At 38.6% G+C, this 27,805-nt stretch overlaps 1 protein-coding gene across 25 annotated transcripts in view; it reads left to right on the top strand.

Moving 5' to 3' along the window:
* The window catches only part of DST (dystonin), a 478,114-nt gene that overhangs the window by 388,458 nt on the left and 61,851 nt on the right, over positions 1 to 27,805 (top strand). For 20 of the 25 annotated variants that reach the window (XM_073905129.1, XM_073905133.1, XM_073905130.1 and 17 more), the window contains 8 exons: positions 10,608 to 10,769; positions 12,538 to 12,708; positions 15,260 to 15,426; positions 17,935 to 18,094; positions 18,300 to 18,626; positions 19,115 to 19,199; positions 20,466 to 20,707; positions 21,592 to 21,798. In XM_073905129.1, the coding sequence (XP_073761230.1) occupies positions 10,608 to 10,769; positions 12,538 to 12,708; positions 15,260 to 15,426; positions 17,935 to 18,094; positions 18,300 to 18,626; positions 19,115 to 19,199; positions 20,466 to 20,707; positions 21,592 to 21,798 (1,521 nt within the window). The remainder of the gene's footprint in view (positions 1 to 10,607; positions 10,770 to 12,537; positions 12,709 to 15,259; positions 15,427 to 17,934; positions 18,095 to 18,299; positions 18,627 to 19,114; positions 19,200 to 20,465; positions 20,708 to 21,591; positions 21,799 to 27,805) is intronic. The other 5 variants (XM_073905137.1, XM_073905154.1, XM_073905136.1 and 2 more) reach the window with 1 other exon arrangement.

Here is a 27,805-nt window from a genome sequence, read left to right as displayed (position 1 = left end):
ATATTGTTATATAGAGGCCCGTGGCGAATTGTTCCCCTTTTTTGTTGAGAACAAGAGGAAATGAAATAAAGCTGTTGTAGAAGGTTTTTCTTAGGGAAAAAAAAATTCTTACTTACTTGACTGGATTTCTGTTAATATGACTAGATTAGCAAGGCAGTTGCACGATATCTTCCTCTGGTATTTTTAAAAATGAAAATATTTTCACTGTAGAAACCACAACATGATGCATGGGCCTTATGGGAAGGTCACATCATTTAATCAGCTAGCATCAATGTGGCATTTAAGATTTTAGGAAGAAAGAATATCATACACGCTGGGCAAGAGAGAAGTCCCACCCAAGCAGAGACCACCACACCAAGCTACAGAGAGCTAGAGCTGATCTGAGATATTGTAATACCTCATATTCTCACTCACAAAAACTAGCAGAACATGGGTGCCCTCTTTCCTACATCAAACACAAAGATCTACTATCCTGTAAGGGTCATCTAAAGGGAACCTGGGCAATATGTGTTCTCTTTCTGCTTTTGCTAAGTAACACAGTACTCTTTATGCTGTGTGGTCCTCTCTTCTATTGCTTTATTTAAGATTGGGAATTAAAGTAGGTTGTTATGAGGGCAGTTTTAGCCAGAGATTTTATATGGGGAGGGGGATTTTTTTTCTTTTCTTTCTCTCTCTCTCTTTTTTTTTTTTGTTGTTGTTAATGGGATAAAACTATATCACCATTTTAAAGGGATCCCCCCAAAGTGCCAAACTATAGCATCTACTGTCATTATCATAGACCTCCCTTACATAAAGGTGATCTACATAATTTATTAATGTGGAAAGTGGCTTAAAGGTGTGAGTGTGTCTGTGTATGTGAGAGAGAGAATTTGTTTTGTGGTTATGAAATTATATATTGGTTTCTTGTTAAGAAAATTTGACCTGTAAATGTTTTTAAATGGTTGCCTGGGTCTGTAATCATTCATTAAATAATGTCTCAGAGAGGTAAATACTGTGATTGTAAAGTTAACTGAAAAGCTTTTGGAGCTGTCCAGGAACCAGGATACCCTGAGAAAATGTCTCGTGCTCACATATCCTGTTGCTCACATTTCAAGACTACTTTATTTCTTTTAGTAGTGTTTTAGTATGAAAAGTGTTTTCATTTTTTTTGGTTTGGTTTTTGGTTTTCTGAAGGATGTTGAATGGGATCATTAACAGATACATTGGTTTTTGCTTGTTGGAAGGCTTTAAAAAAAACTTTAACTTTTAGAATTATATATGCACATATGCATATATTTCAATTAACAGTGTTATATATAGAATCATTTTCTGTTACAGAGTATTTTTTATCTGCTATCATCTGAAAACCGTATTGAAGATAGAGGAAAAATAGTATTGTAGTAACTTACAGGAAAAATAGCAAGTGCCTATTAAAACTATAGCCTGACATTCACATCAAGATAAATTCCCATCAAGATCAGACAGTAAGTCTGTTAAGTGTTTTTGAAGTTGTTTTCTTTTGTGGTAGGTTCTCATATCCTACTTTCTTTTGAATATAAACTATTTCTATTAAAATATTGCATATTCATCTGATAAATATCCTCGAAAATCCTTTAGTTATTTATGTGAAGATGTTTATTAGTTTGGAAACTAAAAACATGGGATTCTTTCAGTTTTCATTATCTAATGGTCTGTTTTAGAAAGAACAGAAATTGTTGCTCTGAAGGCTTATTTTTGTATCATAGCAAAAAAAAAAAAGCAAAAAACAAAAAACCCAACAAACCATGTATCTCTTGTTTGGCTTCTGATCCGAAGTAGCTAGCTGTTGGGCCAGGAAAATACTTTTGTCAATTTTCATGGATAATATTACATTTATTCACATATTCTCCACTTACTGCACCTTGAATTTCTTAGTATTACCAATCTTTCAGCCCTAAAAACTCCATGTTTCAGTTGGTAAAATTAGTCTTTAGCTTTTCTATGAAATGGATTGTTGCACTTAGTGATAAGATTTTTCGAGAACTTTATTTTTCAATGACTTAATTTCACTTTAGAAATAGAAAACGAGGGCGCCTGGGTGGCTCAGTTGGTTAAGCGACTGCCTTCGGCTCAAGTCATGATCCTGGAGTCCCGGGATCAAGTTCCACATCAGACTCCCTGCTCAGCGGGGAGTCCGCTTCTCCCTCTGACCCTCCCCCCTCTCATGCTCTCTCTCTCTCTCATTCTCTCTCTCAAGTAAATAAATAAAATCTTAAAAAAAAAATAGAAAACGAGAAAGTGGTACTATTTTGCTATTATGCAGTTAGAATTTGTGTACTTCTCCAAAACCATCTGCCTTTAGAAGATACTTTAGCTAAAGTATATCTAGTAGGCAACATAAAGTAAGTAAAGTCACATTTTGGGAACATTTAACATGATTTCTGTATGTATGAAATAATAGTGTTGACTATTTTTCAGAAAAACTTTGTTCATTTTATTCATTGTGTATTATGAAAATGTGAGAGGTCTAGATATAATGATTAATATTTAAGTTTTACATATCTTTATATCTATATATCTTTATAATGTATAAGATATGTATTATATATCTTAATTTTATTAACATTAGAGACTATAACATTTAAAGTAGGTGTATAAATCAAATTTGGGAGGGAAAGATAAACCAGTCTAGTTTTGCTCTAAAAATGTAAGCGTTCTTTAGTTATCCAGATACACCCTTGGGGTGTGATTTTTTTTTTTTTTTCTGAGGGTGGGGCGGGGCAGAAGGAGAGGGAGAGAGAGAATCTTAAAGAGGCTCCATATCCAGCATGGAGCCAGACGCCAGGCTCGATCTCAAAACTCTGAGACCATGACCTGAATTGAAATCAAGAGTTGGATGCTTCACCGACTGAGCCACCCAGGCACCCCTGGAATGTGGTTTTAAGTAACAAAGATATATACATACATGTATACATAGATATGTGTGTATATATGTATATATACACACACATGTGTGTATGTATATAATTGTCATAAATACCAATATATTATTAATCGTTCAAATTTTAACTTGAATCAGAATTATTAGGATTATCATTTGTAGAATTAGTTGAAATTAGTTGAATAAAATAGGAATTTGGTTATTAAATAAATGGCATATACTTAAACATAATCACCAGAGGGCATTTTTTCATAACATTCCTTACTTCCAGACTGTGTATTTTGCCTATTTTCTCACCCATAATCTCCACTGTACTATAAGTTGTATAAGGACAGTGGTGCTGAATCTCCATGCACCAGTGTTTTGCCAGTGCTTACTGTGGTGTTTGGTAGATAGTACTTTTTTTGATGAATGCTTGAATTTATGAATGAATTATATATGTAGTTTAAAAATGTAAATTTAAAAATGCACTATCTACCTCAAATGTGAAAGTTACACATTGCTCTTCTTAGCTCTCTATAAAGCCAAAATAATATTGTGATAATGATTCAGAGTTAAGAGTCTAAGGTGAATTAGGGCCATTCTTTTTTTTTTTTTAGGGCAATTCTTATGAAAAGTTCTATGAGGATCTCAGGATGTTTAGGGAAAAGTACTCATCCACATTGCATGAAAACTTGAATATTAATATTGCCATGAATAAGTAGCTTTCCAGTCTTACATATCAGGATAGGGGCAGTTGGGAGTAAAACCCTTGGTCTGTCATAATCCTCAGCCTAGTGCCCAGTCTACTGTTCAAACATGGTAACTGTGTGCACTTTTTTCTTTTTCTTATTACTAGCACCTCAGAACAGCCTCTGTGCTCAAGTACCGTAGGATCAAGGGCTTGTTATTATAGTTCACTACTTGGCTATGAAAAATGGGCATTGATACTCTGATACTGATAGATATTTTTATACATATTTTTCTTTATAAATGGCTATATATAGATATATATTATTTTCTTTTCCCAACTTAATGATGGCCACATACTGAATTGCATCAAATAATTGTTGAATGGGTGTTATTACCTATAGAGTTCTGGTTAGAGATAGGTTTTGTTTTGTTTTTAAAGATTCAATTCTTAAGTTTATAAAAATAATTTTAGAATAATGTTTTCTCATTAAAAGTACAAAAGTTCCCTGCCACATCTTTTCTCTAAAATTACCAGAGAATGTATATAAGGTTATTTTTTTAACTAGAACTGCCTTCTTCAGGTCAACACAGTTTTATTTATGTTCAAATGATTATTTTGTGAGATTGAGAAAAAAAATCTGCCTTTATTTGTAACTGTATCTGCTACTCTGTTAGTGTTGCTTATTTTGTAAAATAAAGAATGGATAGATTTTATTTATTTAAATAATACTACTAATTTTTCCTGCAAAGGTTTAGGTTTGTCTTGCTGAATTTATTTCCAAACAGTGTTTTTAAAGAGTGTTCAGTATAGATAACAATCTGCGGATGTGATTTTGTTTATTAAATATCCAGAGTCACTGGCTGTCCTTGATCTTTGCCTGGGCCTTGCATTAAGCTCCAGGGACCTGGGTGGTTATTAGTAACTACTGATATTCATGTCAGCAGTGCTCAGGGCTGTGCCCCTAGGAATAATTTACCCTGGAGAACAGTTAGACTTCAACTTGGGCTTTAAAAAGGAATGACTCAACACTGGACTCAAAGTAATCTGAACTTTGCATCGCAAATGCTACTGAAACAGAGTCTGCAACTGCAGCGTGTGAGGTGTCGTTTGAGGGTGTGGTTTCAACTGAAGGGGACCTGTCTAGCCCTTTTCCCCTCCATTTAATATTCAAATGAGCACGGCGACGAGCGTTCACAAAAGGTTTTCTTCAGGGAGTCCCTGGTGTCAGGTTCTGCCTCTGCAAGCCCTTCAGATCCCTCCCCATTTTGAACTACGTATTGGTGGGATTTCGGGGCTCTCTGAACCCGAGTGGCCCCTCTCCCCAGTTCCGGGACTGGGTCTGAGGTGCGCTGATGTCACCACCAAGCTGTTGCATTGCAGCCTCCCGGCCTCGAGGTACCTCCCCCTGAAACAGCTCTCCTGCTCCCGAGAGGAGGCCAGGAGTCAAAGAAAAAGATGACTGCGAAGTTAAGTCGTGGGAGGGCGTAGCAGCGAAGTGATAGAGCAAGCAGCCTGCCCAGAGCGCGGCTCGGCAAAGGGACGGAGCAGCTGTGCCTGAAGAGAGAGGGCGTTGCTGGAAGCGCCCTGGCTCGGGAGGATGCCTGCCGGGGACCGCACTGCCCGGAGGAGCTGGGGACAGCGCAGGACCTCCCTGCTGGAGTTCCTTCTCTGCCTCCGCCACCGGCCACCTCTGCCTCTCTCCAGCTGTAGCTGAAATGAAAGCCAAACCGCGGCCACAGTTGGTCAGTTTCAAAGGCTAGAGTAGTCTCGGTTTTCAGCCGATTGTGAATTGTGCTGCTTGTGCCTTAGAGGAAACCCGGAGCTCTTCTTTGCTGCAGTTTCCTCAGGTGGAATAAGCCTTAAGGAAGATCAGATAAGACTCTTTGGAAATGACTTTTTTTTTTTTTTTTAAGGGGAGATTATAGTACCCCGTGCTTTCTGTTTACTTTAAACAGTTGCTGGATTGTCCTGGCTTGGCTGTCCAAAAGTCTATTTTTTTTTTTTTCCTTTGGGTAGCCTCGAAGAAGCTTAATATGGGAAGAAAAACTGCCTTTTGAATCAAGATTATTTATAGCTACACCCAAAAAAAGTAAAAGAAGATTTTAACTTTCTTAACAGCATTAGACAACTTATTTTTCTCTGAAGATTTGTTTTGTGCCTTGATCTGAACAATACATGGTCCCTGTGTTTGTCTTTTAAGTTTCTGAAGCATGGTTTATTTATAAAGGAGATGGAGTTTTGCAAGCCATCCTTAAGTGGATTACAGTTAAACAGAGTTCTACCGATATTAACATTCAGCCTGTTAAAAATGCTGGCTCATTTGGAAATTTTAACCTGGAAATCTCAGATGCAAAATTAGACTAAAAAGGGAAATGGACTGACAATGGAATGTTTTGATTGTTTGAGCCACTGTTAAGTGTGTGTTTTGTTTTGTTTTGTTTTCTGTTTTGGAGTGTGTGATTGGGAACTTGGGGGCCTGGGGAAGGGGGAGGAAGGAGATTTCTGTTCTGTGTTCTTGATGCACTTTATTTTTTAGAATCATTTTAAAAACAACCAGGTAAAAAGGATAGTTGCATTTAGAGTGATGCACTGATGATGATGATGACCTTATAAACACCTCATAGATCACGACCTGTATTATTTGAGCATATGTCTTTATGCTGAGGACACTTTATAGCTCTGGTCAGAAGTATACTTTTCTGAAAGATGCTTTACCTTCCTTCTTATTTTCTTTGTCAAGAGCTGCAATATTTGTTTTAACTGTCTACAAAATGGGGAAGCCACTCAGCAGACCAGACTGTTTACGTCAGAATCCCCCATGTGTAGGGAAAGGTGAAGAAGAGGAGGACCTGAATATTGAAGACTGTTACGTCCCACAGCGGTCAATCTATGACACTGTTAGACTAAATGAACAGATAGACTCTGGTTCAAAGGGTAGCCTGTCTTCCAGGCATTTTACAGATCGGACTTTACCCTACAGTCACAGAACACTGGATGTTAGTTCTTTATGCTCTAACGGTGCCCTTGCTTCTTCCAGTGTATTTGAGCTGAGAGGTCGTGAAGCTAACAAACTAGATGAAAAGATGATCTTTGATGCGCTCAAGTTAAATAGCGATATCATTCGAACCACAGGATTACCCAAAGCCAAATCCCATGCAGAGAAGAAAGAACATAGACGGTCATGGCGAATGTTTGTCCCAGCCAATTTTGTGGATTATGCAAACAAAAGTGAAAGCTCTTTTATTGAACCTACTGATATGTCAGATGCTGTTACCAAGGCCAGCAAGTGCAGATGGGGTACTAATTCTCTAACGTCGGAGGAGGATGACTCTGGGTTATGTAGCCCTCCAGCAGAGAGGGAAGAAAAACAGGGCATTTTAACAGGAGACCAGTCACGAATTAGAAGCTTGTCTTCTGCTGAAGATATTCATATAGCAGAGCAATACAGACCATTCTTTTCTGTTTATTCCATTAGTGAACAGAAAATCCCATTGCTTTCATGTAGAAGTGCCCACCCTGATGAAAATTTCAGAATGATTTTACATGATGTTTCTCCACTAGAGGAAACAAAATGTGTCAGTGGTCAAAGGGAAATCCATGGTGAAAATTGCTGCCTGCAGAATGATTTGAAAGAGAGCACTGTTAAGTGTGATCTCTTAATTACGCCAAGAGATGGAGAAAGCCAGTGTATTTCTAAGCCTGGAGACGAAGGGAAAACATATGGACCAGGAGGTTCTCAGATCACAGCACAAAGTAGGGAACTGGTGAAAGATTCTTCTGAGGTTTTACATCTCTCTCTCACAGATCTGGAGGGAAATGATGCAGGTTGTGGTAGCACCAGTTTAGTAAGAAACGTGACACTGTTGACACCATATGATCCAGAAGAATCCAACGTAGCATCTAAAGAGGAAGTGGAGGTGCCCCTTTCTGCCCAGGAGATGGAGGTGGTCCACAGGAAGTGTTCCCCGAAATTCATACCAGTAAGAAAGCAAGCAGCTCCCCGAAAAGCAAGGGCCCAGGCAGGAGTATTGGACCCAGTCTGTAATGGCTTTCAGTCAGTTCAGGTAATTAACGGGAATGTGAAACTCTGCAGTGCGAGTAGTTTGTGGGTCTGTTTTAAAGTGGTCACTAGTGTTTCTAATAATGCTCAGATCCAGTCTTATATTTTGGGGGTTTGCCGAGTACCCTACAAGGTTCCAGGTATTGATAAGTTGATCATTATAACAAATTAATTAGGGACCATTTTTTTTAGAAGAATGATTATGCCCTGCTGTTTAGAGTCCTGTTGATTGTGCAGGTGGTGGCTGTTTCCCTGCGTTTAGAATGCTTCCCCTGGGAGTTTATGTTAACATTATTAGGCTTTCCCACAAATTGTGGTTTAAGACACTGCCACTTGAGGGGAGTTATTTTGGATTTATTAAGGTTGGCCAGGCCTAGTCACGGAGGTACAAACACACAGTATTATACTGTTGTGGTCTGCGAAGTAGTCTGCTCAAATTAAGGACATTTTAAACGTGCTGGAAATCTTCTCTCAGTAGCTCTGAATGTGGAAGTAGAGAAGTTGTGCTGTGTTTTGCAGTCGTTATAGCTCCTAACTTGTGAGCGGTGAATGAGGTAAGAAAGTAAAGGGTGCAGCCTTGTCCTAAGTAAGGGTTGTTGGTCAAGCCTGTAATTATTTTCTTCCCACTCAGATTGAAGTTCAGCTATTTTGGTATTTTTACTAAGCTCTTCTGGTAAACTTTGCCTCAGAGGTAATTTTATTTTATTTTAAGCTTTGTGCTTGTGTGTTTATGGGTTAGATCAGTGGGAAAGCCTCTCTTCTGAGGTATTTGTTACCACTGAGAGATAAGGAATTTAGACAGTATCAAAAAACATCCTCTTTCCAGCCTACGAAAAAATTGCTCCAGTCAGCTTTACCTTTTCCTTGAGCACATGTTAAATGGCATACTAGGTTAAAAGCTTAAAAGCACTTTTTTTTTATGTAAAGGATTTTGCAGTTTATTTGTTAGAAAGCAATTAAACTCTTAAGAATATATAGAGTCTTCAGTATTTCTCTTTTTTAACCCATAACATATTTTTTTGTAGCACTTTAGAAAATTACACAGACTCACCCAGACCTACTCTGGTACGCAACGCTAAAATTAATTTCTTTAAAACCAAAATGAGAGGTGAAGGCAATTTACTAGAACATTATATTAAATTTTTTGTCCTGAACGTTATCTGAGAGGGAGAGTAGAATTTTTCCCTGGCAAGTTCCTGGAATTAGGAAGTAGCAGCTTTCTTACCATTCCCCATTCTTTTCTGTAAGTAGCAAAACATATCCATAGCTGTTAGTTCCTAGAAGTGGTAAAGAAAAGAAAAGAAGTAGAATGATAGTACCAAATTCTGTTTTCACCACCTTGCTGCAACTTTATATTGACTTATTAGGTAACAATACATTTTAAAAAATATGAAAGATAATTTTTTTTCCTCAGTGATTTGAGTTCTTATTTCTTTGGTTATGTGTAATTGACTGTTCTAATTTATAGTACTGTTATATAGAAACAATGAGCCAGTGCGGAAATTGTCTGTAAGGATTTTATGTAGAAGCAGCAGCTTGGGCTTTTAGCTGAGAGGAGACTTTTAAGGGAAATGATCATTTATTTGTTTGCTATTTCTAAATTTCCTCATTCATGCAATAGCACAGGACTATCTTGAGTGCCATGCCTCAGGCCAGATCGGAAGAGTTTCTCTTGTAGCCTCTACATCTTTAAAAATTACTTTCCATAAGGTGTCTGTAATTTTTTAAGTACTATTTTGTTATTTGCCTTTTTAATGTTTTCATATATTCTGTTAATTGTTCATTTACTTGGACTATTGATATATCGTGCCCTGTAGTATAATGACTCAAACCCCAAACTTGTCTTGTTTTAATATCTAGCTGAGACTTTCCTTCCTTTGTTAAGTTAATTTTCTTTATGGCATCTCTTAGGCCCTATATTTAAAACATTTGTATCTCTATGAAAGAGTTGATGTACTATCAGTATAATCCCTTTGTGGGGTTAATGTCATCCATGCCATTATGGAAATATAATTTTTCTGTACTGATACTCATCCAGCAAATAATTATGGGGTACGTATTACATGCTAGGTACTGTAGTAGCTCCAGGACATAGAACCACTATAAGGAAAACAGAAATTTCTGCTCTCGTGGAACTTGCATTTTACTCTAGCGCATGAGATTTTTTGGCAGTTACAGTCATTTGGGTACCGTAAATTGGATGGGACTGAGAGTCGGAGGGAGAGTTCTGGCAAATGGCTGGCAGTGAAGGGAGTGACCAGAGAGTAACCAGACTTGCTGTGCTGGCGACATGAAATGTATGAGCACGTTCAAGGGGTGAGGGCTCTGTGCTCTTGTAAGGCCACTGGTGTCTTGATAGGCATTGAGGGGCTGGGTGGGTAGGGACCCATTCTATTGTAGTGCCTGCCGACATGCCTTCTCTTTTCCTAGCTCTGTATTTTGGCCTCGCTGGCAAGCTATAGATCGGCCTCTTGACTCCCCTCAGCACTTTGTTGTTGACCTTCATTTCCAATTTGAGTCTCAAACTTCAGCAGTTGCCTGCTAAAAGCAGGTATCCCTAGAGGAGCTCATAAAGCTCCTTGCCCAGTAAGGCTTTTCTCAGGCCCATCTTATCATTTTGCTCCTTGGCATTTTCCGTACCTTTTCCACTAGAGTTAAATAGGAATGATAGAAATTATCTAGTTTTATGCTAATGAAGCAATAGAGAGAGGACAGATAAACTCTTTTCTTGGTTTTATAGGTAATCTGATTAAAGGTACTTAGAATATCATTCTTTAAAATTCCTGGGTGATTTTGATGATATTATAAATTTACACTTAGTTTATTCTTACTGTTATTCATAAGGTAGCTGTGACATATGATGAGATAACAAAAATTATTTTTACCTGTAATACTGGATACCTGCTACTTGAACAAATGTTTATATTTGGTGGTTGTTAGATAATTTGTATAAATTATTGCTCTTCCAACCACAGGTATTCCAAAAAGAAGAGATAGAACCTTTGCAGGTTAAACAGCAAGATGTAAACTGGTTAGGTCAAGGCCTTATTCAGAGTGCTGCTAAAAGCACCAGCACACAGGGTTTGGAGCATGACCTGGACGATGTCAATGCACGCTGGAAGACTCTCAATAAGAAGGTAGTTTCTTCATCCTCTTTGTTATTATTTCTGTTGATTATTTATTCTCTAGCATTTGTTATGACAACTAATCATATTTCTAATAGCTACACTTCCCTACACATGCCTGCCTTTTTATATTGCTGTAAACTGGATGGTCTAAACTCAAGATGCCTGCAGGTGGTCAGTGGGCAGCATAATGACAGAAGTGAGCTGAGTGAAATAGGACCTCTGCCTGTCATTCTCTTGACTTTGAGAGAGACACAGTAGTGCCAGTGTGATGGCAGGGGGCCCATGATCCATGACCTTGTGTTGAGGGAGCAGATACACCTTCAAATGTACAGGCAGTACCTAGCCTCCAGCACATCATTACATGTAGGGATCTAGGTTTACTTTTGTCAGAGAGTCTACTTTCTTTCTTTCTTTCTTTTTTTTTTAAGATTTTATTTATTTTTGACAGAGAGAGAGAGAGAGAGAGAGAGAGTATACAAGCAGGGGAAGCGGAAAGCAGAGGGAGAGGGAGAAGCAGGCTCCCCGCTCAGCAGGGAGCCCGATGTGGGGCTTGATCCCAGGACCCCGGGATCATGACCTGAGCCGAAGGCAGATGCTTAACCGTCTGAGCCACCCAGGTGCCCCAGAAGCTGATACCCTAGTCTACTTACTTTCAAAGGAACTGGACATCTCACTTTTTCGGTGAAACTTAATTTTCAAATTTTGGCAACTAATTTACGCCATATAATAGGTCACACTGTGCAGGTGAAAGCAACTGTGTCTCTGTCAGCCTTGGGCTAAAGGCTTTACTACCCTCGCTATAGACTCTTAACTCTAAATATTTTACTTACGAGATGTAGATCCCACCTCTTTCTAAATGTCCATGAGGGAAAACCCTGGAAAATAATTCTCTGATACCTTAAGGAGATAATGCTGAAACACAATGGCAGCCCTTCACATGATGTAAATGATCAGAACGTTGTTATGGGGTGGCAGTGCTCATCTGGTGGTGGTGGTTTTTGTTCTTGTAGTTTTCTCTGCTTTGAAATCTTAAGCAATTGTTGCCAGATCTCAAAAGCACATTTATCATTCTTTAAAGTCTGATTCATATTGTTGTGCCCTTCAAACACAATTGGAATATAGTGTCAGGTGTAAATGTATTGTGTGGTACTTGAAATATCTTGCCAACTACTTTTTCAGTCCTGAAGAAAAAGATCTGTGAGAAGGGCAATAGGATATCTCTCTGTAGAACACAGAGACTCCATTTACTAGAATACAAAGGCCCTGGTTTGTCAAAAAAGGACTCTAGGACTTGGAGCTAGCAGAATTTAATCGGATACTTTACAGGTATTTTGCTTAGCAAAATATAAATCTGTTTCTCTCTACTATAATAGTTTTTTTTTTTAGCGTAGTCTTTTAAAATATTCATCAGTAGGAAGTAAAAAATCAATCAAAAGGATACTGATAAAAATGAATTAGGCATTGTTTCAGTAACCTTATAATACTTGAATTATTCATGGCTAACCATAAATGTATTTGGTATTTCCAAAATCTCAACGATTTCATCTTTTACATTACTGTTTGGGATGGAAACCTTTTCTTCTTGGCTTGCTTGCTAGACTTTGACTCCTTTCCACCACAGTCCTGCCCACTGTCAATGCTTTGGGCAGATTTTAAGTGAAAAGGAAAAGAAAATTTGTGACCAGATGGGAAGATGAGCATGAAAAGTGGTGGCTGGTGGGCAAATTTCATTTTTTAGGAAACAAATAAACAAGTTGATGCAACTGCAACTTTGCAGGTGGCTCAGCGAGCAGCCCAGCTGCAGGAGGCCCTGCTGCACTGTGGGCGGTTCCAGGATGCCCTGGAGTCCCTGCTCAGCTGGATGGTGGACACCGAGGAGCTGGTGGCCAATCAGAAGCCCCCGTCAGCCGAGTACAAAGTGGTGAAGGCCCAGATACAAGAGCAGAAGGTAAGTCAGTGATACTTTTGTGTTGTGTTTCATGTCAAACCGTAATGAGAGTAAAAATTGTCCTCATGACTCTCTTTGTATTAACAGAATATTCTAGTTGACTGGTTATTGATGCTCTGGACGTTATTTTTTAGTCATTCAACAAGTATTTACTGAACATCTGCCATGGGTCCGACATTGTTTCAGGTGCTGGAGATAGTCACTAAATAGAAAAGATGAATGTTCCTCATTGACTTTAAGGTTTAGTGGGCAGGGAGGAAGAGGGGGAGACAGTAGAAGTAAGTAAGTTGTGCTAAGTTATCAAGTGATATATAAAGAAGAATTAGGAAGTGCCAGAGCAAGGAAGGAGGACAGGAAGTGCTGGGGTGGAGTTGTGTGTGTGTGTGTGTGTGTGTGCAGTTTCCAATAGGGTAGTCGAGGAAAGCCTCACTCACTGAAAAGGTGACTTTGGCAGAAATACCATCTTCTTAATATATTAGATCGATCTGTATGAAATGGGCTTTTTAAAAAAAGTATAGTTGACAAAGTTACATAAGTTTCAGGTGTACAGTATAGTGTGATTCAACAATCTCTATGTTATGCTACGTTCCCCACAAGTGTGAACTACTATTGGTCACCATACGACGCTATTACAGTACCATTGACTATATTTCCTGTGCTGTGCCTTTCATCCCCATGACTTACTCATTCCATAACTGGAAGCCTGTATTTCTCACTCCTTATTTATAGGTTAAATACAGGCAGTTTCTTGTGACTCAGCCTGTGCTAAAGAAGCAAATATTTGATTTGTATATGCTAAGGAATATGCTGTTGTGTCTTTTGACACTACTAATAGAAGACCAAGTTGGAAAGAAAGACCCACTTGTTAGAGGGATGATAACATACAAAAAAAAAATGTTGTGCTCCTGATGGTGGTGGTCAGTTAGGAAGCATTTAGTGACATTTTCAGACAATTTGTCAGCCATGACTTGAAATGGCATATGGGAGGGGCCTACCACACAGCATATTGGTAAGATTTTTCCTGTGTGGAACTTTAAAAAAGAAGGGAATGGATCAAGAGGTTTAATTTAGTTTTGACATTCAGTACTCCTGCTAAAAATTCTTTGAAGATTCTAGGGTATTGGGAATTAACCTGTGAGAAATAGATTTAGAGATAAGGATTATAGAAATATAACAGGAAACACATTGCATTTGCATGATTTTTAAATAATATATACATAATATATAATAGGTAACAAAGTAATGTATATTTAATAAGTATAATATAATATTATATATAATAATATAACTGCTGCCGTTCAGTATTTAATTTAGACCTCTGTTATTCTCCCAAAGTCAATGACCTATGTTTAGCCAACAGAACGTATTTGTTGATTTTGCTTTCTTAATTGCTAGAGGCTTTGCTATTAAAGTTTATCAGAAGTAATCCATTTAATTAGTTGTCTTTACTGCCTAACTCACCTGTTGTACCTTGATTTTACAATGACTGTAACCTGTATCAAGAGAGTTGGCATGTCTTCCCCTTCTTTTTAAACGTGTTCCTCTTACCACCTGATTTGGTGGTCCCAAAATGAAAGTGAGAGGATACTCTTCTAGCTTCTTACCCCGAGGTAACTGTGCATTTCTTTAATCCTTAACTATCAGTCAGGATCAGATTAAGGAAGCAGTGAAGAAGTATTTAGCATTTCATATACCTGTGCCTTCCTCCCTGCTATTAACACAGTCCCTGTGCTTAGCACTTACTCATGAAAGAATCATTTTGATTAGATTAGAGCAAGGTAATCCTGAGTTCTGGCTACTGTCAAACATTCCATCCCAGGCTTTTTTGAAATATTTGCTTAGAATTAAATTGGATTTTTTTTCTGCTGCTAAATCCTGAAATGCTAGTCTTATTTAGCCAGCTTTGGGGATTTCTGACTTATTCCATCCTCTTTCTGTTCCTTTTGGAGATGATATTCCGAGGCTCTTTTTGGGTTTCCAGCCTCATGAAGGATTTTAGGAGCTAGTTCCACCTAGTAAAGAGAGGCAGGGGCCTCAAGTTTGAGCCTCACTAGCTTGTGAACTTGGTCTGAGTCTCAGCTCCCCTGTCTATAATGGTTTGTTTAACATGGGGAAAGGTGTTGAGAACAGTAATGATTTATAATCTTGTCTCAGTAGGACAGGTGATCATTGAAGGTTTAGGGGGTTCCCATTTTATTCCAATAAAGGGGATTTTGTACTTCCAGTGCAGTTCAGTTATCCTTCAGTGGCACCTTCCACCCCATTATTTTATATTAAAAAAATTAATAATGAATGGGCTTAATGGCCTTATCAATATTAGTTTTATCTGTTATGAAAAGCCCCAATCACAGTGTCTGACACAATAGCAATGAAGCACTAAACAAAATGAGTTATTTTTAAAATCCTACTTCTTTTTTATGTGAATCCATACAAAATACGTATTGTCATGTATGAAAAGTACTTAGACTGCGTTTTCCATTAGTTAACACAATTATTCCTTTACTCCCCATGCCACCCCTTTTGCTTTTGGTATTGAATGTTCTGTCTCAAGCTACTCCAAAGATTGTTGGACGACCGCAGATCCACTGTGGATGTCATCAAACGAGAAGGAGAAAAAATTGCTGCAGCAGCAGAACCTGCGGATAAAGTGAAGATTTTGAAACAGCTGAGTCTCTTGGATAGTAGATGGGAGGCATTGCTTAATGAAGCTGAAACGAGGTAACTTAGATACTTCCAGCAGCAAAGGCTTTCCTGCTGAATGTTTGCGTTTTGATAATGCTTTTCTTCAAATCGTCATTTTCCTATGTTTACTGTGTACGTGAACAGGGAGCAGGGGCCGTGGGCCCTGTCTCTTCATTCCTTTAATGGTAAGGTCTTGGAGTCACCAAATAATTTCAGCTCTTTATTTTAAGAAAAATGATTCCCTCAGGAGTAATTTATTTATGACATAGTGACTGCCCGCCTGCTGTGCATCAGGCACAGAGCGAGGCCTTGGGTTATAGAGGTGAGCTGGACAGCTCGTCTAGGTCCTCAGGGTACAGTCTAGTAGAGTTTTATAGCCATTGGAAAGTAATGACAAATGTGAGGTTTCAGAGCAAAAACGTAGGGTGTTGTGGAAGCGTATAATAGGAAGAACTGAGTCTGGGGGCAGGGAAATGACAGTTAAGCTGTGTTTTAAAGGACTAGGAGTTAGCTAAGAAACGAAGTAGATGGAAGGGTGCTGTGGTGTTTGTGAAGGCTAAGAGGTCTGGAGCATGGTCTGCAGGGCATGCAGTCAACCTGTTTTTTAATTACATTTTTTTCATTCTCCATGTTGGCATCACATTGACCAGTGTTGAGTAGTAGCTACACTGAAGTGTAACCATAGCCACATAGACTGGTTGAGTTGAAAATAAATGAACCACTGAACAGAATGATTATTTCCATAAATGGCTACCTTCTTTGGAACTACAATGGTGAAGAGAAGGATTTGTCTAATCTTGAATATCGGAGTAGAATTAATTATAGTTGTAGGAAGGACCATGGAGTAACATGCTCCTAAGGAGGCTAAAAGCTCCATGACCTTTAGTATGTTTCAGGAGATTATCCTTCTGTGTAATGCCCAGGACATTGTGCCCTGGCTGCCGTGGGACATACTCTAGGTACTTTGTAAAAAATAAATGAATGAGGGCACCTGGGTGGCTCAGTTGGTTAAGCGACTGCCTTCAGCTCAGGTCATGATCCTGGAGTCCCGGGATCGAGTCCCACATCAGACTCCCTGCTCTGCAGGGAGTTTGCTTCTCCCTCTGACCCTCTTCCCTCTCGTGCTCTCTATCTCTCATTCTCTCTCTCTCAAATAAATAAAATGAAATCTTAAAAAAAAATAAAAAATAAATGAATGAATGTCTAGATCCCTGCTTTACTACCACAATGGCTTTCTTGTCCTAAACCTTCCTCACAATGGTATCAAATGGAAGGGTAGTGGTCATATTATGATTCCTACACAGTTTAATAAATTCTTATCCTAAACCTTCCTCACAATGGTATTAAATGGAAGGGTAGTGTCATACTATGATTCCTGCACAGTTTAATAACATCACACACAATTTAAATCAAGGTAAACTAAACTTAGTGGCAAAATAATTTATTTTCACTGATTCTAGATGATTGGATATTTGAATGTAGTGATAATTCAGAAGTCAAAAATATTATTGTCATTTTATTCATTTTTTAAAGATCAAATGTGTTTCATCTGAAAGTTTTAAGACTTATAGGAATATGTAGTTTGTGATAAAATGATACAGAAATTGTATTCAGTAGCATGTGCCAATTTTCTAGAATTCCTTTGGTCTCCATAGAAAGTGAATTTCTTAAATCATGTGACTCCCTAAGAATCAAACATGATAAAAAGTTATGACAACAACTCTTGGTCCCAGGATTTGATACTGAGTCAGGTTCTCAGTATAGAGACCAGCACAATCTCTTGCCCTAGGTGAAAACTGACCCCAAGGGAAGTAGGTTTTCACTTTCAAGGTACCTTTTTTAACTGAGGAAGCAATGGGTTTTCTAGAAGCATTTCAAATTATATAAAAGTATATTTCAAACAAGTAAAAGTCTGAAGAATATTTCTCTCCTTTCATGATATTTTAATCCATAAATATTAACTGTTCCTTTTGGGAAATATACTTGACACTGTACTTGGGGTGAGGGGGTTGTGGAGAATATACCTGACACACAACTTTAGTAGGAATCCCTATTCATTCCATGGGGGGGTTAGCTATAGGAGGTCTTCAAAATTTGAATCCAATTTTGACCAGTTGATTAAGGCAATTGCAGTAACTGGTGCTCTGATTGAAGTTAATTAATATATAAAACACTTAGAACAGGGCTTGATGCAGATTATGTGTTCAATAAATTGTTATATTTATTGTCATTATTATTGCTCTTATTGTTACTATAACATTTGGTATTACTATTATCCAGCTATTATTATTGTAAGTATTGTAACCAAATTTCTCAAGAGTTTCATAAGATTTAGGTACTTGAGATTGGTCTGTGGTTCACTTTTAATTTTATTTAGTAGGAGAACTATTTTAGCATGTCCTTTAAATGTGAGAGATCTTAACTTTAACCTTCTAGATGTTTTCACAAAAAATATTTCGAAGGCAAGAGCATGAGTAAAGATTTTTGTTGAATATTTCACACATTCTTCATCCCTAACTGACCTCTGTCTTGGCACTTGTATAGGAATCGTCAGTTGGAAGGTATCTCGGTGGTAGCACAGCAATTTCATGAAACCCTAGAACCATTGAATGAGTGGCTTACAACCATAGAAAAGAGGCTGGCGAATTGCGAGCCCATAGGAACGCAGGCGTCTAAACTTGAGGAACAAATTGCACAGCACAAAGTAAGATACCCATTGCTCATTGGGAACGTTCAGTTTTCCATCTCCTCTGTGGTACTATGTCATAAATTTGAGTTACATACTGTTGTGTTATGCATGATTGCAAACAGCCCATTTCAAATGTCATTCTTCCGTTCTGTTTATGTTTTCATTTTTATTTGTCCATCCTTTTTGTTTCTCTCTCTTTTTTTTTTAAACTTTATTTTAGGCCTTAGAAGATGACATCATCCATCACAATAAACATTTACACCAGGCTGTTAGCATTGGCCAATCCTTAAAGGTTTTGAGCTCCAGGGAGGATAAAGATATGGTGCAAAATAAATTAGACTCCTCTCAAGTGTGGTACATTGAGATTCAAGAGAAAAGTCACAGCAGGTCTGAACTCCTCCAGCAGGCCTTATGTAATGCTAAGATTTTTGGGGAAGATGAAGTTGAGCTGATGAATTGGCTGAATGAAGTGCATGACAAACTGAGCAAGCTCTCAGTCCAGGATTACAGCACTGAGGGGCTTTGGAAGCAGCAGTCTGAACTTCGGGTATCTTTATTTATGTTATTTTTTTCATTTCAGTTGTCATTGTTTTCTCAGTCTTCCTTATTTCTGTATTATTTTATGTTCTTATGATTTAGGTGAATTGCTATACTCAAAAAAGACTTTGCCTGTGCATACAGATTACTTCTGATGAAGTCACTTTCAGAAAAAATTGTATTTATCCAATAGCCAGATTTTTCACTGTTCCTTTGTTGTTTTGGGGTTGTATACAAAGACCCATAATTAACTAGTAGTCCAATATCTTCACATAGGCCATTTTCTGAGAAGGAGACTGTGTGAATTAGGGTAGCTAAACATGAGACATGGACCAGGATGGTTTAAAGAGGAGGGGGAGACAGGGCAACAGGAATGACTAGTTGAAAATAGGAGGTGTTTACTTAAATCTCTATGAAACACAGAGTTCTCTAAGATTAACCAAAGCTAATTGTTACTTAAATTTTTTCCCCCACATAAAAATGGTACCTGTGTTTTAGGTTCTGCAAGAGGACATTCTACTCAGAAAACAAAATGTAGATCAGGCATTACTAAATGGTTTAGAACTACTAAAGCAAACAACAGGTGAGAATCTTTTAAATCAACTCATTATGCAGTTAGCATTTTTGCATTGCTTTCTAAATGTCTTAGGGAGAGGGGGAAAAACAAAATACTTTATAATTTTGGGGCCACTCCAAGACTTCATTCTGCAGAATGCTTTGAAGACTCAAGCCCAAGGGGGTTTTGCAATATGATCTCACTTCTTTTCTCATGATCTCACTTGAGTTCTTAATGGAAGTTGTGCGTATTACTCATAACACAAAGCACTGTGGCATAGGAGACCGTCCGAGAAGGCCACAGCAGAGTTATGTGAGTTTTCCACTTGTGGGAGGCGGTTGTACTACATGAGGGCATAGGTGGTAGACACATTTTTCCAGTGTTAAGATCGTTTGCCTTTCAACACACACACACACACACACACACACACACACACACACACACACACCCTGTGGCTACCCCCAGGCTTCATTTCTCCATGCTTCAACCCACTAAGAAAACAGATACAGACTGACTTAGGTCATTCTTTTGGCCGTAGGAAAGCTTCACTGTACCCATGTCCAGTTCAGCATCCATCTTGTGGTTTGGGCAAGTAACATTCACTATGAGTTGAAGGAATTCAATATAGTATTTAGAACCTTGGACTAGGAGTCTGAAGCCTAGGACACAATTTCTGTGTCTGGAAATGAGGTAGAGTCAAGTGAGGATCTACTGAAACAGTGCAGATGAGTTTATTATTTTTAACATTAATACATGCATACACCACACATATGTACCACATACACACACATGTGCATACATACATATAAGCCAGGCACCGTTCTAAACACTTTGCAAATAAACTCATTGAATTTTTATCACAACCTTATGAGGTGGATTCTGTTCTTATCCCTATGTGGTGATGAGTAACCAAGGGCACAGAGAGGTTATTTTACAAATGGTAACAAGCCAGTCAGTATTTGAACCCAAGCAGTGTTTAGCCCCCTGCTTGAAAACTGAAAACACCATATAGTTAGATGCAAAGATGATGCTTTCACATAACTGAAGGCCCTGTAGCCCTTCCCAATTTTATATTTGTGTTTTCAGAGCTGTTGAGATTTGCCAGAAATCCTGGGGAAAAGATTAAAACCCGGAAAAAGGCTTCTCTTGGGTCAGATCGTCTTTGGGAAAACGTCCCCTTTTTTTCCCCCCCTCTCCAGAAAAATCTCCTTAGTGTCCAATAACATCTGAAGAAACCCCTCTCTCTACCTTTTCTTTCCTTTCTGGAGATCTAATGTGCCTTTGAAATTTTAGGTGATGAAGTTTTAATAATTCAAGATAAATTGGAAGCCATTAAAGCAAGGTACAGAGACATTACGAAATTGAGCACGGATGTAGCCAAGACTCTGGAACAGGCACTGCAGCTCGCGAGGCGGCTGCACTCCACACGGGAGGAGCTCCGTGCCTGGCTGGACAGAGTGGAGGTGGAACTGCTTTCCTATGAGGCGCAGGTCCTGACGGGAGATGCGGCAAGCCAAGCACAGGCGAGACAGAAAGTACGCTCTCATCTCTGCGTCTCGGATCTGTGGGTTCTCTTCAAGGGAGATAGTCTCGGGTCATTCCTGACAGAACGAAGGATGCCTCCACGGGCGGGGAGCAGGAGAAATGGGCAGCAGATCGATGGTTGAAAACTTGTAGGAGCCCAGAGATGAAAACAGTGCATCGTAATTTGTTTCCAGTGTCTGATGGTTGGGAGTATAGCTTACTACACGAGAGACAGAATGATGAAAACAGAAAAGAAAAGGAAAAAAAAAAAGGAAAATGATCATTTTAGAGATACATATAATTTGCTTAGAATAACCATATTTTTCTGAGATAGATGCATAGCATGATGTAGCTCTTCTACTTACATTGCAAAAGTGGTGTTCCATCATGGTCATGGTTCTTCTCTTCAGAGAGAGCCTCTGTTTTTATCCACCCTGAAGTGTGATCACATGTGGGTGAAAGGTTGTTGGGGAGGTGATGATTCGACTGGGATGATGTAAAGCCAGTATGTTCTCATTTTGAGGGTTACTTTAGTTCTGGCTTGGACTTTCCTCTTTATTTTACTCTTCTGATACCTGATTACTCAAGAGGTTTCCAGAAAGCAAAGAATAATACGTGTCGACTTGCTTGGTTTTGTTTCCCAAATTTTAAAAACATTTATATTAAAGTTCAAATGTTGACCAGTGAATTGTTCTTTGGAGCTCCTCAGGAAACACTTTCCTTTTTACAGAATAGCGTTAAATAACAAAGGTTTCTTAACTGAAACTCAGCGGCCAGTGCCTGGCATTACTGGCCTGCAAAGGACTTTAGGGCCAATGACAGGGAAAGGAAAAGCCTGTTCAAACTCCTGAGCATTACCTCCCAGATTTGTATGTTTTCTTAATCCTGTTTTCAGGAACTGAAAAAGGAAGCTAAGAACAGCAAAGCCTTACTGGACTCCCTTAACGAAGTGAGCAGTGCTCTACTGGAACTGGTACCATGGAGGGCGAGGGAAGGACTTGAAAAAATGGTGGCCGAGGACAACGAGCGCTATCGATTAGTGAATGACACCATCACTCAAAAGGTGGAGGAGATCGATGCTGCCATTCTGAGATCCCAGCAGGTAGGGGCGCATGGTTTTTTGTCTCGGCAATAAATTTTCCCCAGTTGTGCCCTGAGCCTTTACCTGAACAAAGATTTCTGTTCACAGTGTTTCCATTCATTTGTTATGCTTCAAAAATGAAAGGAGGGATTTGAAAAGAGTTCAGGTTCCTTCGACATGTGAGTGCCAGGCAGGGCACTGCTAATCTGTACATTGTTAACAGCCATCTGCCTCACTGGAGCCCAGACTTAGCCTTACCAAATCAGTCATTGGGAAGATCAGCCCTGCTTTCCAAACAAAGTGCTTTTTGCCTCCGTGTATGTGAATTGCTAATGCTAATTTTATGCCTTGGCTAAGTCTAATCTGTCTGTGAGTAAATATTTTGAGTTATCATGTAAGTCAGTATTAACTGCTCATTTCCACACACCGATGGCAAAGAGAGGCTATATTCTTTCTAAAAAGGAAGCAGTGGTGTGGGTGATGTCGTGTTTTTTCTGGAGATGACTCAAGGGGAAAAACGATAGTTTCTGACCTGTCTGCGACTCACGCAGTTTATAGTTCCAGAGAGTTTTATAGGCACCCAGCCCTCACCTCAGCTCCCTCAGAAAACTGTGGGCAACAAGTGGGGTGCTGGAAACAGAAGTTTAGAAGACATGTTTTGATGAACTTAATTGAGTATCTGGACTGTTTACATTAAGCCATCAGAATCTTACTGCAGAGTTTCTGTGACAGGGTTAGTGTGCGCTCTTGCAGTCTACTTTAGAACAGAGCTGTGGAAGGTACGTAACTAAGCTTTTCCTAATACGTGCCAGAAGCAAGAAACACAAATCAAGCAGATTGTGTGGGAGCATCCAGAATTGAATTTTGAAGGTTGCTGTAAAAGTGTAATTTATATATTGTTATATATCATAATTTATATGGCACAGTGCTTCACTTCTCACGTCTGTGCCATGCTCTAGAATCACAAAAGCTGATGAAAAACAATGACAGCAAAAGGCCTGCCTAAGAAAGTTTTGCGAGGGAGCGCATTCATGCCTGAGGAATGTATTTGCATGACTTCTGTTTTCCGAGTTTGGCACAATTTCTGTGCCTCCTTATTACAGGAAAATAAATGGATTTATTTGTGAAGTTTATTCAACTATAGGAAAATACTGAATTTTTTTTCACCAAAACTGATATCAACATTTCAGAATTGGCATCAAAGATTTCCTAAATAGCAAGACAAATATTCTGGAATATGATTTTTCTTGAGAAGTTGACTATGGTTTGTCAGTTTGGTGAAGTAAGACAGTAATGAGGGCAAGATGGCAGGGGAGCTTGTCCTGGTTAGTAAGCTCAGATACGTGCCAATGTCATTAACTGTAGCTCAGTTCTTTTCAAGGTTAGCAGATAATTTCTGAAGTTTAAAAAAAATGTAACCAGGTCAGTATATGTCCCAAACATATATCCTTTGGGAAAGTAACAGTTAGTGTTTATTTTTTCTGATAAAATCATTCGTTATAGAAAATTTTTTTAAGATTTTCTGAAAGAATACAGAAAAACTCATGGAAGGAAGAATGTGTGTAAATAATATGATCTCTATCCTTCTAGTCTTCCTTCTGAGAGAGAAAGCACGTGTGTAGTAGTGATGTCTTATTACCGGTAGGTCATACAGCTAATATTAATGCTCTTAATATTTTCTCGTTGTTCACATGTATTTATTCTGTACTCATGTGTGAAATTCCTTTGAAATGCCTTCAAGTCTGTCCAGTGAAATACCTGCAGCAATAAAGAAAATCAGTAAAATGTACTTACGCCATCAGAAAAAATGAAATCCTCCAGCTAGGCTGAAGAGACACACTTTTTGAGAGGGAGGAACATATGTAGTAAAGGGACTTACTGTGATCCCAGAAGCTAGTACATGGTGGAGTTGGACCCAGATTTAATCCAGATCTCTTCTATTTTTTTTTAAGATTTTATTTATTTACTTGACAGAGAGAGAGAGAGAGTGAGAGCCAGGAACACAAGCAGGGGGAGTGGGAGTGGGAGAAGCAGGCTTCCCACTGACCAGGGAGCCCGATGTGGGGCTCAATCCCAGGACCCTGGGATCGTGACCTGAGCTGAAGGCAGACGCTTAACGACTGAGCCACCCAGGCGCTCCCAGATCTCATTCTACCTCACTGTGGTGTCTCCTTACAAATTATGCAGAGAGGAAAAATCCTGAGGGGTGGTGCAATTTTTTCTAACCTCCTCCAGTAATCTGAAGAAAGGTGCCATTATTACAGCAAAATGGAAGTATGTAACAAGAGCATCTGCAACTACAAGGACCGTGAGCCAGGAGAGTACAGTGCTGACAGGATCATGAAATTATCATTCTCTAGGAGAATTTAAAAACAAATTTGGTACCTGTTTTTCTGGTTTGGCAGAGACTTAGTTTTGTCCCCCAAAGAATAGTTTCTAAACTTATAATTTTCAAGTTTATAAAGGAGCTAATATAATCACTGAAGTTATTTTGTAACTTTGCCCACTTATAAATGTTTGGAATTAGGACCAGAGTACAACTGATACTAAAATATTTGTTTTCTGTTTACACAATGGTAATACATCCGTGTAATATAAGAGATGATGGAAAAACATCTTGAGACCTGGATGTTAGCCACATATTTTGTACTGTTTTATGGCGTATAAACAAATCATGTACCGTTCTGTGTCTCTTCTCCTTCTGAAACATTGGACATGATATAACCACCACCCATCTTTTCAGACATACCCATAGTCACATACATTTTGTTTTATTAACATTTTCATGTCCGTACCCTCAACATAACCACACCCACAGGTTAACAGGGTAAGGACATGTGTCTTGAACATGTCTTGTTAATTTTTTAAATGTATAGATTTAATGCTTTGCTTCTTAATAACCTAGCTAGATTAAACTATATTTTAAATAACTGAATGTTTTGTTTCCAAGCAAATTTCTATTAAGGTGTTTCACCCTTTCCCAGGCATTAAGGTTGTTTATATGCAGATCTACCTCCTTTATAATGTTGTAACCTGCTTTTTGGAATTCAGCAAAAGCATAGGGACCTTGTGAGGTGTCAGGCCACTATCACACAGTATATTGGCTTCCAAACATCGACAAGAAAGATGTCCAGGAAAACATGGACAAGAATTAGTTTGTAAAGGAAAGGGAAGGGTGCACACAGATACCTGCTAATTAGCATGACTTTGTAGCAGCCCTATATAAATATAGTTTTTAGAAAAGTTCTGATTTGATGTGGCTAGTTTTTTTTTATGTTAATCCTATATCATAGTGAGTTTTGAAAATATGTGTCACTGAATTTTGAAATCATAGAGTCCTATGATAGAACCCTATGTAAATTTGAGTAGTATTTATTGCTCTTTGAGAAATAATCAAACTGCCTCACCTATGGGCTAATGAGAAAGAACTATATGCATCTGACCCTACAGATTGGCAGGCATTGGCCTTCTGAAGAGAATAGTCTTTTTTTTTTTTTTTTTAATGATTTTATTTATTTATTTGAGAGAGAGAATGTGTATGGGTGGGGAGGGAGGGAGGAAGGGAGGAGAGGGAGAAGCAGACTCCTTGCTGAGCGTGGAGCCCAATGCAGAACTAGATCTCATGACCCCGAGGTCACAACCTGAGGGGAAACCAAGAGTCAGATGCCCAATAGACAGAGCCACCCTGACACCCAACAATATTCTTTTTTATAAGAATTATATATAAAAAAAAAAGAAGATGGTAGGAAGGGAAAAATGAAGGGGGGGAATTGGAGGGGGAGACGAACCATGAGAGACGATGGACTCTGAGAAACAAACTGAGGGTTCTAGGGGGGAGGGGGGTGGGGGGATGGGTTAGCCTGGTGATGGGTATTAAAGAGGGCACGTTCTGCGTGGAGCACTGGGTGTTATACGCAAACAATGAATCATGGAACACTACATCAAAAACTAATGATGTATGGTGATTAACATAATAAAAAAACGATGTATGGTGATTAACATAACATAATAAAATAAAATTAAAAAAAAAAGAATTAGGCCCATTCATTACTTTTAGGGAAAGTCTGAGCAGAACAAGGCAGCTTAGTATATAGTGATGGTGAGCTTTATAAACAAAGCAAAACATCTGCCTCCTTCTCACAATGCATGAGGTCATCTAAGTTAGCAACTGTACACATTTTTGCCTGTTAAACCTATGAACAGTAGCGTATTTTTGTTGCTTTCTTTCTCTAATTGCAAATTGAACCAAATGAGCAACGTGGAAAAGGGGGAAGACACTTTCATTTAAAAGACGTACAGACTTGTAGCCTGAAGTCAGACCCTTGTGACTGTTTAAACCTCAAAGCAGTTCATTGTCCTTTGCCTCTTACAAATATGCACAGTTGTCAGAAGTTGCTAAAATGGGTGTGTTTCACCGGGTCTGGGAATCCCAGGCACTTGTCAGCAGTTCTAATTCCTTGACTTATTTTACTGGCCGCAATGACCCCTTTATATTAAAGGCATAAAAGTTGGTGATTTGAGGGCAGTTAAAAGAAGCAGGTCATCGGGTCATTAGGAATCAGCCTTGGAGAAAAATAACACCTGTTTATTTCTTTTAAAGAACTAGAAGGAACCCCCCCCCCCCACGGAAGTGAGATTTGTTTAGACCCTCCCGGTGTTGGGGGTTGGAGAATATGGGCTGTGTTATGAATAATGCAGAGCAAAATGGAAGGAAATGCTAATCATAAGAAAGTGGTAAGATCCTCAGCCAGGGGAAGGGAGTAAGAGGATGTCCTTGGAGTTAAGGTTCACTTACCATTTTGCCTTTCTTAAACCTCCATTTCCACTTAAGAGAAACTTTCTAGATAAATACAAAAGCAGTTTGTCAGAGATTAGAGAAATGTTTAAATAAGAAGTTAAAACCTACTGTTAGGGTATTTGAGCCATTTTTGGTGAAATCACATGAATATTTCGAGTTCATGAAGCCCAAACTGTATACAAGCACAAGCAACTAGAAGTACAGTCCCTGGGGCCAGGCCACCTTGGTTTGAGTCTCAGATCCAACATTAACTAGCTGGGTAATCTCTGGTAAATCAGGTAACTTCTCTCTGCCTCAATTTTCTCGACTGTAAATGGAGTTAATGGTAATACCCAGATTATGCAGTTGTTGTCAGGATTAAAGAAGATACTGTATGTGAAGCACTTAGTGTGTTCAGTAAAATGCTGGCCATTATTGTTTTAGACTCTTTTTCAGGAATATTTAGAGATAGCCAATTAAAATGTCTTTTACTATCAGGGTGCCTGGCTGGCTCAGTCAGTGGAGCATGGGGCTCTTGATCTTGGAGTTGTGAGTTCAAGTCCCACACTGGATATAGAGATTACTTAAAAAATAAAATCTTTAAGAAATTGTCTTTCATTATCTTGTTGGAAATTCCTGAAATACTAGTTCAACTGTAATAGGCATTAGAGTAGGTCAATGGTTAGACTCCACTGATAATACCTAGTAAAATATTTCCCAGAATGCAGTTATGGGTACTAAGATGATCTACAATGTATTTGAAGTCAATCTCTGTTATTTGAGTAAGCAGTGAACAAATTTATTAAAATTTGGTCTAGTAAACTTGCTCTCACATTGTAAAATAAACAGCTTTTATGGTCTATTAGAAATGCACACATATAGTCATTTGAAAGACTCATAGGCCTAAATAAAATGCCTTGCTTTACTGCAGATTGCTTAATGAAGACCCCGTGGCTGTTCTGTTTGTTGCTGGACAATAAATATTTGCTAATTTAATAAAAAAATTTCTCAAAAGACAGAAGGGAAATTTCTGCTTGAAGTCTTGTTTTCTTTTAGCAGAGCAAATATTTGCCTTGGTTGAAGAAACAGTGTTTGAGTTTCAGCTTTCCATTTTGGCAACTTAGAATGTATCATCATACTGTTTTTCACTGGATCCCTTTTTTTAAGGAGACAGAGAAATAGATTTAAACTAATATTAACACTAACAGCCTGACTTTATTTATTAGGACTTTCGTGTAAATGCTAAAATTA

The sequence above is a fragment of the Callorhinus ursinus genome, unplaced genomic scaffold (assembly GCF_003265705.2).
Source record: "Callorhinus ursinus isolate GAN/ISIS: 27379988/994484 unplaced genomic scaffold, GSC_fseal_2.0 scaffold22, whole genome shotgun sequence".
In the NCBI taxonomy this organism is placed as follows: domain Eukaryota; kingdom Metazoa; phylum Chordata; class Mammalia; order Carnivora; family Otariidae; genus Callorhinus; species Callorhinus ursinus.
Note: the sequence above shows the minus strand (reverse complement) of the source record. Positions and strands in the feature narration are given on the sequence as shown.